The following is a 12,897-nucleotide window of genomic DNA, read 5'->3' on the forward strand; positions in this document are numbered from 1 at the left end:
AAAAACAAAAAAGCAAAACAAAATGAGCTTTTTTAAACTAATGGAGGGGGTCTGTCTGCCCCTCTTTATCAAATCAGACAACTTGGTCCCAACAATGGATTAATTTAGTGCCTCTACAATAGTGCCCCACATTACTTTACACATTTCAGGCACCTAAATAGCTTTTCTCACACATTTGCATAACAATCAAACTTGCATTCCCAAGGCTGCTTTTTGCATCCTTTGATAGGAATGGCACACCACAGTATTGTGTAGGGTATACCTGTCAGGGGGGAAATGTGAGCTTAAAAAACAACAACAACCCAGTTCCTTGGGACCAGAAATATCTGTCTAAGAGAGGATGTGTACTGGGTTTTCTGGACTTACAAAATAGTGGCTATTGCTCATTCTGAATCTGTTAATCCGTAAGGGACAGGCCGAGGATCTGTTGGAGGGCAACGTGCCTGCGATCCATCTTCACAAGGTTTCTATTGTGTTTTCTCTTCAGGGTTTCACTTACTCAGGAATTAATGTTAACACAGGTGTTTGATCTGCAAGAGGCAGGAATGGGCTGTCCCTAAATGCTGCCTCCAAGCAATTTTGTTATACAGTCTGCTTCATTCCATCCTGAGTGCAGTGCAACCTGGCATCAAAGACAATTTGCAGGTGTGTACCCAGTTGTCTGTTTTCTTCCCCTTACAGATTTGCTAAGTGCCTTACATGGAGTGCTAGCAAAGTGCCATCAGTAGGACAGTCTGTGTTTACTTTCTCCCACCAAAGTGGATGTGTCTCTCTTTAACTTTTGTAAGAGAAAGGAAATGTGCAGCAATTAATGGCACTGTTGAGGTGGAATAAAAGCCTCACACATGCTCCAATCTCAAGTATTTCCAAATGCAGCTTTACAGCTACAAGTTAAGCAGGGTAAGGTAAAGAACTTTGAGTGACCCTGCAAAGAAGTAGGAAGAGACAATGAGCCCCACCCCACCCCTGTGCTTAATGGGCAGAAGCCCATTGTCTTCCCTCCCCTCTCAACTGGCTCCTTCTGACACTGGCCTTCCAGCGCATGCATAATCCCGTACAGTGATGAGGCTGCATGGTATCTGAAGCTCAGCGAGATACAGAAAAACGGGCATAGGTATGTACTGTTACATGTTCCCCACTTCCTGAGTGCTAGAGGCTACAGTATTGGGTATAGCTTCTTCTAGTCAATTTAAATAATGTTTATTTATGGTTAAGGTTGCTTAAGTTCTTTAAATTTGCATGTTGATACCGCTAGGGTTAGCAGCCTCACTCAGCTGAATCTCTTAAGATATTAAAAGTTTGAAATTCCTTACGCCTCATATTTGTAGGTGTTTTCAGTTCAAACAGCAGGGATTTCTTAAATCCCTCATTGGGAAACAACCTCTTATCTCTTGCTCATTTTTTGGGGGGGGAGTGGGGGTTTGGGAGTGCAGAGTTCAAATAAGAGCAGATTTTACCTGGTTGTAATGAGTCTCGCAGTAAGCCAGACCTTTCTTCTCATAGTGCCGGTGTCCCAGGAATGGCTTCTCACATTTGGCACAAACAAAATGCTGGAAGGTTAAAAGACATGTCAGGGTCCAGGGGTCTGTGCTACAGGCAGTTTTGTGCCAAAAAAGTGCCTGGATAAAATAAGTAGTATGCAAATATTTGCCAGCAAATATGAACCACACCTTAGACAGACTCCTAATAATAGTTTGAGTACAGTGGTACCTCGGATTAAGTACTTAATTCGTTCCAGAGGTCTGTTCTTAACCTGAAACTGTTCTTAACCTGAAGCACCACTTTAGCTAATGGGGCATCCTGCTGCCGCTGTGCCGCTGGAGCACGATTTCTGTTCTCATCCTGAAGCAAAGTTCTTAACCCGAGGTACTATTTCTGGGTTAGCGGAGTCTGTAACCTGAAGTGTCTGTAACCTGAAGCATATGTAACCCGAGGTACCACTGTATAAAGCATTTAGGAATATGAATGATCAGCATGTGGTGGACAGATGTTTCAGCACAGCTTGCCTCTTGATGGGGATTAGTCACTGGAGTGTATTATATCAACCCTCTAGCATCAGCTCTGGCTTCAGATTTTCTCCCAGCCACACTGCTTATAACCTCTATAGAGTAATTTAATATACTGCCAAAGCATACTAAAGATACTGTTTTCTCACCTATGGATAAACTAAGACTGTCCTACTGGGATTAATATTTGTGTCAATTTTATATCTTTGTTTGGCACACCGAAATGTATTCCCGGTGACTGCCCCACAACTGTGAAGCTCCTTTCTTTGATGACTCACTAAATCTTTTTGAAATGTAATGCTTTGCAAAAGAAGCAGCAGCAGGGATGTGGCTTTATTACTTGTAATATGTTTGATATGTGATTTGATACCTAAATGTTATCTTTTGGGGAATAGGCTAGAGATCTAAATAAACAGAATAATAATGGATAAGCCACCTGAAACAATGGCATGCAGCTCCTATGGCTTCAAAGGAACTGTGGCAGCATCTACTTATTAACACAGGCTGTGTCAGGAGTCTCTCTGTAACATGAATCCCAGAGCAAGTAGCACAACAGGAGAATTCTCACCTCCACATGCCATTGTTTCCCCAGAGCATTGACCACTCGACCCTCAATGGGCCTGCGACAGGCCCCACAGATTGGGATGCCCATCTTGTCATGGCAAGGCAGGCAGTAGAGCTCCCCCTTCAGCTCCCTGGCATCAGCTGTCAGCTCCTTCCTGCACACAACAGACGGAATAATCAAGACCTTAGCAGAAAAAGCTTGTCCTCAACACTATCATGCTGATGGTCACTCCGCCCAAATAAACCAGGCACTCTCCTGACAAATAGGGATAAAGAGCAGCTCTCAAAAGGAAACATTAAACACAAACATCCTTCCTTTGCCTGCTGATCAACATGATTTTGACATACAAAAAGCTATTTTATAATGAGGCTCTTGGTTTTTGTGAATCCAGTTTGAAATCTGTTTAGATAAGCAGGCTCCATCAGAAATGGCAGGGATTCTAAAATACTGTAAACTGTAGGGCCCATCAAGCTGCGGCTAAGTTCGAATGCCATTGCTTTTGTAACAACGAGCCTTCACAACTGGCTCTTTCCAAGGATGTTAAGACCCGTCAGGAATAGTGCCAGCTGAACAATGAATTGTATAAGGCGAAGTTTATTACAGCTCAGCACAATCACTACCATTCCTCTGGGGTTCTTTTTTATTATTCAAATGCTTTTTGAACTTCCGCATTCTTGTTAGTCAGTCTGCAGAAATGCAGTAAAGCTTATTCTTAAGATCACTCAGGTCCCTTGCAAGACCCCACAATTGCTCATTCTATGCCTTTTCGCTTGCTCCAGAGTCCTAGCTGAAAGAGAGTTGACATACCCGCAGTGGGTGCAGCTGAAGTGATCTGGATGGTAGGAATCATTCCTGAACATCAGAGGCTGTTCATCAATTATCAAGTGGCACTTCTGGCAAATATACTTGCCCAAGCCCTTGGCTTTCTCACGATTATGGCAAGGCCTACAGAGGTGCCTAGAGCAAGAATTAAAGAAAAAAGTTGGGAGACATCATACAGGTATAAGCTACACAAGGTTGCTTTCTAGGCTACAGAGCTTCTTGTGAATGCAACCAGTAGGGTATATTTAGAGACAAAAAGATTGCATGAATGGTCTAAAACTGGCAATGATGGCAAGCATCAAGCTGATTTTTTTTTCATGACCAAAACTATTGGTTCCCCTACTCATGCTCTCCTAGTACAATTTAGATATCCATAACAAAAAGAAGCATAAATGGTTAGACCATTCCAAATACACATTTTTTAGTACATACAATTTGGAAATGCCAGCGTGTGCAATTCCAAATGCAATGTATGCCTCTGTACATATGGAACTCCAGTGACCCACCCGGTTTGCTTATCTGCGGAGCGAAGTGCATAGTCACAGAGGACAGCTGGTAGATGCAACAGTGCAAATGCCTCTGGGAAAGGAGCAGAGAGACCCTGGGCTTATTCCAGGCAGTCTCACTGGCTTCCTGAGAGTTCCAGGCAGGTCACTTAGCCTCCAGGTCCCTACCAGTAAAATAAAGCTAATAATAAATCTCAGTGTCACAAGGCTGTTGTACAGCCTTGTATTTTTACAAGCCTCAAATAGAAAGTCCCAGTGAGCATAAGTGGAAAGGAATGTTATTAACACTCCCTCTTCACAAGTCTTCTACTCTGTTCCTCCCTAGAGCTGAAGATATTGCTGTCCCAGACAAGAGCCACAGTCCCTAGAAAGAAAGCAGACAGCGTTCCTTTATAAATGGGGGCATGCAGCTGTGTTCATCTCAGGATAAAGGCCTCAATTTTATTCCGCACTGTGGAACGGAGTCTAATTATACAGGGCAGGACACTGAGACCCCTATAGCAAGTGTCCTAAAAAGAGCCCCCTCTCATTCAACTGAATAAGGGGCCTTAAGCCCTTTCCACTGACAACCCATTATCAGCAAGGCTCATTCAGAAGCACCCCCCTACCATCCTATAGACCCTCCTCCACTGGAAGCAAAGGGAGGTCTTAGAATCACAGAGCCGTTTCTATGGCAGCCGTCCTTCTCACCCCCACTCCCACTATTATGGAATTATCCCCTTCTGAAATGTCCTGTTGTGTCTGCAACACCAAATTTCCTCTCCCTTTCTGCAACGCTTTCCAAACTCTCTAAAATGGTCAGAGGGATCCAAAGAGTCAGCGTAAAAGGCAGAGGTTCAGAGTGAGAGAGAGAGAGAGTGCTAGAGAAACATTGGAATATTCATAAATACCACAGCAACTCCCCCCTTCCGAACAGCCCAGCTGGAATGAAAACTGTCTTTCACAGCAAATGTGTTATCTACCCTCCTCTCATGTGAGCAAGATGATAATGGACTATCATCTCCAACAGGGCTCTATATAGTGCAACTCACCCTTCCACTGAACCTGCCACTGTCTGCATCTTCTGGATCACCACTGTTTTTGGCCTTTCTGTCTTACCTACATTTGCTGGCACTCTAAGAAGCTAACAAGATCTTTACCTCTCTTTTCTACAGGACTGCAAGCTGCAAGAGGTAAGCACTTTGGTTTCAATGGGAATTACAACCTTGGGGTGTGGGGGTGTGAAAATTGAGAACGTTCTCACAGAGCACCATAGTGTTCCCCAGGGCTTACAGATTGTACAAGCTAGAAGGGAAAGTACAAGGAGTTGCAAGGACGTTTTGACGTTGGAAGTTTTATGCTCAAAATGCTCTGCAACACAGACAGTGCATTCCACTTTTCTTTTGCATTCTGCCTTTAATTTAATGATGGGTATGCATTGCACAGACAGTGCAAGTGACGCACTTTTTAGCAACTTGTGTGAAAATGGTCTAGCAGTTAGAAACTAGACACAAACAGCATGCAACAGCCAATTAAAGCTCCTCTGATGAACATATACAGTATCTTAAAGTCATAAGAACAGAGCAACAGCACTGTAACAATAGCGTATGCCTGGGATTTTTCCAGTTGACAAAATGTTCTTGCCACTACGCTTTTGAAAAATCATTCTGCTTTCCTAAGCAGACTCTCCTTGATATCTCACAAACTATGATTTCTGGGGGCCTAGTAACAATGGATTGATGTTATCGTGTGCAAGTAATGATGTTACTTTCATTTATTCAAAGTCACCTAGATATACACTTATGAATGATATACAAACCCTGACAGGAAATGAAGTTTATTAACAGAAGTAGCATGTTGGAATACTAGTAAGAACGTAAAGACTCTTGTGAAAACGGTAGCAATGATCCAGAAGACTGCACACACAAAATGAGTTTGCATAAAATAGACTTGAATGCACAGCACACAAAACAAATGAGCAGCTGTGTGCCAAGTTACACTTCTACCTACTGTTCATGCAATTTGGAAAATTGTGGATAACTTACTCCTAAAACAGAACTGAATAGATAGATAGATAAAGCAATTGTTGCTATAGACCCTAACAACTCACTAGTAACACAATCTAAGAGAAGGTGGCCAGTCATTTTCCTATTTCCTATTTATTATTTCAGCCAATACGAATAATTCCAAAAAGTATAAATGTTTTATATGTCATATTCTTAAAATCCCGCAAATGCATTAACTACACCAGTCAAAGACATGAATGAGGGAGTGCTTTTAAAACCTCTTCTAGATCACGTTCTTTAAGACAGTGAAAGTGATGACAAGAACTATTCATGTGAATATCTCAATGTGTTCTACAGAGGTAGCTGCTCCACAAAAATCTTTCAGACAGTTATTAAGGTTCTGTTTATTTCACATGGAAAGGTACAAAATGGAGGCTGCTTGAAATTGCATCCAGTGAAGAACTGTGCAGGTACAGCGGTTCAACACAAAGAGGAGATGCCCCCATTCAGCATTCTCCACATCACCGATAAGTTTGTTTGGTGATGGTATGGGGGTGTTTCCAGACTACTGCTATTTTTGCACAACTTGCAGATTCAAGTTGCACAAATGAAGCTGATTTGGAGCTCTTGCAGAACAAACCCACTTCCCTAAAATAATGGACTTTCTGCGATAAGGAAGGGATTGCAAGTGTACTGGAAAGTGTGGGATAACACTTGCTTGACACAGCATTGTCTAATCTCCCCATAAACAAATAAAGCTGAATGCTCATTTAATAGCCAGTGTTGCCTAAACTCTCTGCAGACAAATCAGGCTGAATGCTGATTAAACAAGTTGTCCAGAAGCAACAGTGGAGACAAAACTGCCTCATGGTGAAAAATTCTCCAGAGTCGTTGCATAGAGGCAGCCACTAGACAAATACTGTACCATGTTACCGAGCTTCCATGTGCCAGCCCTTTCAGGGAATAGTTTTAAGATAAACAAGTCAAATAAGGATGCAGTTTAAACAAATAGGTTTATTAGGGAGTACACTGCCAAATATTTTTCATGTCGATAACAAGCTCCTAATTTAGGGATCACATGGAAATAATTAGCAAGATTCCTGTGTGTGACATTTAATTGTGCTGTAGATATTTGCTATATACATATTTTAAATAATTTTAAGTTAACACTGAAGATTGTTTAATGTCAGCCATCAAAATTGTCTATGAAAAATGAGGAATTAAAAGCCTGCTGTGTTATTGCAACTTTGGGAAAAACAGGTGGAGAGAATTTCTAAAGCATTTGATGGAGATGTCCTGTTGCCCAACATTGAAGGGAAAGTTTTCTCTTCTGAACAAGGGGAAGGCTGACTTCTTGTGTGTGTAGGGGGAAGAAACTCCTTATTTTGCCTCTTTTTAAAAATGCTGTACAAGAGAGCACTCTGTGGTCAGATGAAGGAATTACACTTAAGTCTATTACAAAAGAGCAGTCTGTCCCAATTAGAGCTCAAGTTAAGATCTCAAACAATTTTCAGCTTTTACATACAGTGGTAACTCAGGTTAAGAACTTAATTTGTTCTGGAGGTCCGTTCTTAACCTGAAACTGTTCTTAACCTGAGGTACCACTTTAGCCAATGGGGCCTGCCGCTGAATGATTTCTGTTCTCATTCTGAATCAAAGTTCTTAACCCGAGGCACTATTTCTGGGTTAGTGGAGTCTGTAACCTGAAGTGTATGTAACCTGAAGCGTATGTAACCCGAGGTACCACTGTATTCAGAGAGCAGGAGCCATGGGACCTTTACCCCAGCATGCTTTGCAGCAACCTGAGAGTGCTTTGCACCACACATGGTATAGGTTAATGAACAGTGCAATCCTAACCATGTTCACTGAGTTCAATAGGACTGGCATATAAGGATGTGAGAGACATTTTATTCTGTTCACATTTAAAGGCTAATCTACTGGTTGGCCACTGTAAGAACAGGATGCTGGACTACTGTTTCCCCCCGAAAGTAAGACACCCCCGAAAATAAGACCTACTTCCAGGTTTTGCCTCTCGCTGTAATATAAAGCATCCCCCGAAAAGACGACCTCCCCGATAATAAGGCCTCCCCAAAATATAAGGCCCCTGAAGCTACTGTAAGGCGTCTGAGTCCTTTGGACCATAGCGGCGGGCACCGCCACGCAGCTCACTGAGTGGCCGCAGCGCAGCCGGAGCTGTTCAGGCAGTGCGAGGTCTCTTTAAATCAGAGAGCCCATGCCGCCGCCAGAACAAGCTGCCGCCTGCTGCTCGCTCTGCCCTGACGGAGTCTGGCTGACTCACAATTAGACAATAAATGTGTACTGTATTTGTCTTCATGGAAAAATCAGACATCCCCTGAAAATAAGACCTAGCGCATCTTTGGGAGCAAAAATTAATATAAGGCACTGTCTTATTTTCGGGGAAACAGGGTAGATGGGTTGTTGGCCTGATCCAGCAGGCTCTTAGGATGTTGCATTTTCTTATGTACCAAAATGGCACTTCCTGAAACAATGCACAAACCACAATAAAGCTATCCTCTGGGATTCATACTTAGCTGAATTATGTGACACAATTCTCTGACCAATGTTTTTAAAAATGCACATATTAGGGAATATTGTGCAGGAAAATGGATACATTTGTGGGGGGGAAATGTAAAAATGCCTATTAGAGAGAAAAGCTTGCAAACATGTAAATGTTGACAAAACTGCATACAAACATGCGTTCATTAAGAGAAATCTGCACTAAAATGCTGGTTTTGTTTTTTAAATTGCAAGTTGCTGCAGTAAGGTGGATCACATAATTTAAGATTGGAAAAATGAGATACAGAGAACTGAATTCGACAGATCCTTCCATTCCATCCTTTTGAGTTACACTCTGCTTTGTGATGTTTTTACTTAATTCTAATGAAACATTTTATGCAGCTGTTGCTGTTGTTCTAATGGGTCATGATAGAGTCTGGCATTTAAACAATCCTGTAATTCTCACTTATACTGTGCCCTTACGTTTTGTTTGCAAAATGTTAAGAGAAGATGTATACAGTGGTGCCTCGCAAGACGAAATTAATTCGTTCCGCAAGTCTCTTCGTCTTGCGAGTTTTTCGTCTTGCGATGCACGGTTTTCCATAGGAATGCATTGAAAATCAATTAATGCGTTCCTATGGAAACCGCCTTCCCCCGACCTCTTCTGGCGGGCGGCATTTTAAAATCGCCCGGGACAGCGGAGGACTTCTCCGCTGTCCGGGGCGATTTAAAAGCCCCTGGGAAGGCAGGCAGGGGGGACAAAGGCTTTCTCGCCCCGCCGCTCGGCTTCGGGACATCGTTCCGATGCCGGGCGGCGGGGGGAGGCTTTCCCGCCCCGCCGCCGGGCTTCGGGACATCGTTCTGAAGCCGGGCGGCGGGGGGAGGCTTTCCCGCCCGGCCGCCCGGCTTCGGGACATCGCTCCGATGCCGGGCGGCGGGGGGAGGCGTTCCTGCCCCACCGCCCGGCATCAGAATGATGCCCCGAAGCCGGGCGGCTGGAGGAGGCGTTCCTGCCCCACCGCCCGGCATCGGGACGATGCCCCGAAGCCGGGCGGCTGGGGGAGGCGTTCCTGCCCCACCGCCCGGCATCGGGACGATGCCCCGAAGCCGGGCGGCTGGGGGAGGCGTTCCTGCCCCACCGCCCGGCATCGGGACGATGCCCCGAAGCCGGGCGGCTGGGGGAGGCGTTCCTGCCCCACCGCCCGGCATCGGAATGATGCCCCGAAGCCGGGCGGCTGGAGGAGGCGTTCCTGCCCCACCGCCCGGCATCGGGACGATGCCCCGAAGCCGGGCGGCTGGGGGAGGCGTTCCTGCCCCACCGCCCGGCATCGGGACGATGCCCCGAAGCCGGGCGGCGGGGGGAGGCTTTCCCGCCCGGCCGCCCGGCTTCGGGACATCGTTCCGATGCCGGGCGGCTGGGGGAGGCGTTCCTGCCCCGAAGCCGGGCGGCGGGGGGGAGGCTTTCCCGCCCGGCCGCCCGGCTTCGGGACATCGTTCCGATGCCGGGCGGCTGGGGGAGGCGTTCCTGCCCCGAAGCCGGGCGGCGGGGGGAGGCTTCAAAAGCCTTCCGGGGGCTTTTAAATCGCCCCGGACAGTCCCGGGGCGATTTAAAAGCCCCCGGTTAGGCAGGCTTCAAAAGCCGTCCGGGATAGCGGGAAGCGCTTCCCTGCTATCCCGGACCGCTTTTAAAATGCTGGCGGTGGGGAGCAAAGCCTTTCGCCCCCGCCGGCCTTCCTGGACCTCTTCTGAAGTCCGGAGGGGGGGGGAAAGGCTTTGCTCCCCACCGCCAGCATTTAAAAAAAGGTCCCCGAGATTTCCCTATGGGCTTTCGTCTTGCGATGCAAGCCCATAGGGAAAATCGTCTAGCGAAGCGTCGCAAAAACCGAAAAACCCTTTCGTCTTGCGGGTTTTTCGTCTTGCGAGGCATTCGTCTTGCGGGGCACCACTGTACCTGAAAGATACTTCTCTTTGCAGCCATTATAGTTATTATCCATCTAAAAGTGACAGTATGGATACACTGTGTAGTTGTTCATGAAAAGTATCACTCCTTTGAAGGGATGAACCTGGTTTCATAGTATATTAGTCTGCAAAAGGTATACAGTGGTACCTTGGTTTAAGAACAGCCCTGTTTACCAACTATTCGATATAAGAACTCCACAAAACCAGAAGGAGTGTCCTGGTTTGCGAACTTTACCTCAGTCTACGAGCGGAAGCTGAACAGTTGAAGGGCACCGACAGCGGGAAGCCTCATTAGGGAAAGCACACCTCGGTTTAAGAACGGCTTTGGTTTAAGAATGGACTTCCGGAACGGATTAAGTTTGTAAACCAAGGTACCACTGTACAGGCATACCTCGGAGATATTGCAATAAAGCAAATATCACAATGAAGCGAGAAACACAATTATTTTGTTTCCAATTGGACATAAAAGTTATATATATATACTGTAGTCTATTAGGTGTGCAATAGCATTATTATTTTTTTTAAAATGTAAACACCATAATTAAAAGTACTTTATTGCTAAAAATGCTATCCATTATCTGAGTCTTCATTTCATCTTACGCATCCTCTTGTAAGGAGCAGCAGAAGCCACTGTGTGGTAAGGACAGGCTCCTGCAGCCTTGTCTGCAATCCAGCAGTAGCTGTTCCTCCAGTAGTTCAGTTTGTAAAAAAATACGAGATCTGCAAAGCGCAATAAAGTGATGTATGCCTGTCTGTTGTATATCATCCTGTAAACTTTACAGCTTTAGCCTCCCCCCCACAATATGAACAATTAAGAGATTCTAAGAACCAGTTTATTATACTGCAAAACTTTTAAAAACTAAACTTACTAAAACAAAGTAGAGAACATACACTTTTAATGGTCATGGAGAGCACAGAAAAAGTGTGGCTAAGATCTAGAAAGGCTATTGTGTGCATACAAACAGAGTATGTACAAGGTTTGGCCAATTTTTACTTCTGATGGCAGCCCCTTTTATCTCACGGGGTGCTACTTTAAAGGAGCCCCTCACTATTTGGGGGTGGCTTTTTAAGAGTGGAAGCTGTCAGGAGAAAAACTGGAAACCCCTCTAAATTATGCAGAACATAACCTAGGATGCTTTGGATCCTGGCCAACATTCATTACAAACATAAGCAAACCAGCAGGCTTGGCTGATTTCCATGTTGCCTCCTCTATGTTGTAATATTCTTCTCTAGCTTTTTCTTCTTTATTATTTCAGGTTCATATTTCAAGTCCCACAGTGAGGAATGAACAACCTAGCTGACTCTTCAGGCCTGTTCTTCAACACTTCACTGGAAAGTTCAGAACAATGTGGCAAAGAGACCAATACAGAGAACATCCTTTTTGCTACTTTCTACCTTCTGGATTTCATCCTAGCCTTTGTTGGCAATGCTCTGGCTCTTTGGCTTTTCATCCGGGACCAAAAGTCAGACACCCCAGCCAACGTTTTCCTGATGCACCTAGCCATGGCCGATCTGTCCTTTGTGCTAGTTTTGCCAACCCGGCTAGTATACCACTTTTCCGGCAATCACTGGCCGTTTGGAGAGATCCCTTGCCGACTCACAGGCTTCCTTTTCTACCTCAACATGTATGCCAGCATCTACTTCCTCATGTGCATCAGTGTAGATCGCTTCCTAGCTATCGTGCACCCTGTAAAGTCCCTCAAACTCCGCAGATCACTCTATGCCCACTTGGCCTGTGCTTTCCTGTGGGTTATAGTTGCTGTGGCCATGGCGCCTCTTTTGGTCAGTGTGCAGACGGCTGAGATGAACAATACCACCATCTGCCTGCAGCTCTACAGAGAAAAGGCATCACGCCATGCTCTTGTGTCACTGGCTGTGGCATTTACTCTTCCATTTTTTACTACAGTGACCTGCTACTTGCTGATCATACGCAGCCTGAAAAAAGGAAACCGAATTGAGAACCATCTAAAGGAAAAAGCCATCAAAATGATAATAATGGTTCTCATGATCTTCTTGGTCTGTTTCGTGCCCTACCATATCAACCGTTACATTTACATTCTCAATTATGATGGTGTGAAGACTTCCTGTGAAATGCAGCGGATTCTGGCTCTTGGCAACCGAATTACTTCCTGCCTCACCAGCCTGAACGGTGCCCTAGATCCCATCATGTATTTCTTTGTAGCTGAGAAGTTCCGAGAGGCCTTATGTGGTTTATTTTGCAGCAGAAAAGCTGCAAGGCTACCTTCAAGTTATGATGGGAAAACAAATGACAGCTCCTTGAGCACTAAAACTGAACTGTAACTAATGAAATCAAGTGCTTTTTAAAAGAAAGGCTTTTTCTATCTGATACAATTAAATCTCCAAGATAGCAAAACTGTGTTTCTCCAAGAGCACACTCTGATCTACGCTTCTTTCTTGAGAAAACGAGTAACAGATAGTAATTTTTGCACAGCTACCACCAGCAAGTGCTAATTCTCAGCAGAAGGTAGACTGCAATCTCAATGTATACAAATATAACCAGCATGCCTTCAGACATG

General features: G+C 44.9%; 2 protein-coding genes across 5 annotated transcripts in view; one reads left to right on the plus strand and one right to left on the minus strand.

Moving 5' to 3' along the window:
• The window catches only part of LIMS2 (LIM zinc finger domain containing 2), a 32,137-nt gene that overhangs the window by 1,907 nt on the left and 17,333 nt on the right, over positions 1 to 12,897 (minus strand). For both annotated transcript variants that reach the window (XM_081911955.1, XM_081911954.1), the window contains exons 5-7: positions 3,379 to 3,528; positions 2,575 to 2,725; positions 1,458 to 1,550 (exon numbers count right to left, since the gene is read on the minus strand). In XM_081911955.1, coding sequence (XP_081768081.1) covers positions 1,458 to 1,550; positions 2,575 to 2,725; positions 3,379 to 3,528 — 394 coding nt within the window. The remainder of the gene's footprint in view (positions 1 to 1,457; positions 1,551 to 2,574; positions 2,726 to 3,378; positions 3,529 to 12,897) is intronic.
• Positions 5 to 12,878, plus strand: GPR17 (G protein-coupled receptor 17). 3 transcript variants are annotated; one of them, XM_081911958.1, is made up of 3 exons: positions 5 to 645; positions 5,054 to 5,071; positions 11,617 to 12,878. In XM_081911958.1, the coding sequence occupies exon 3, from the start codon at positions 11,645 to 11,647 to the stop codon at positions 12,659 to 12,661; it is 1,017 nt and encodes a 338-aa protein (XP_081768084.1). In that variant the 5' UTR covers positions 5 to 645; positions 5,054 to 5,071; positions 11,617 to 11,644; the 3' UTR covers positions 12,662 to 12,878. The 3 variants fall into 3 exon arrangements, with proteins under 3 accessions (XP_081768084.1, XP_081768083.1, XP_081768082.1); XM_081911957.1 differs by lacking the exon at positions 5 to 645 and adding an exon at positions 656 to 1,114; XM_081911956.1 differs by lacking the exon at positions 5 to 645 and having other exon boundaries at positions 3,621 to 5,071.

Source organism: Podarcis melisellensis, assembly GCF_964234715.1.
Source record: "Podarcis melisellensis genome assembly, chromosome: 5".
NCBI lineage: Eukaryota > Metazoa > Chordata > Lepidosauria > Squamata > Lacertidae > Podarcis > Podarcis melisellensis.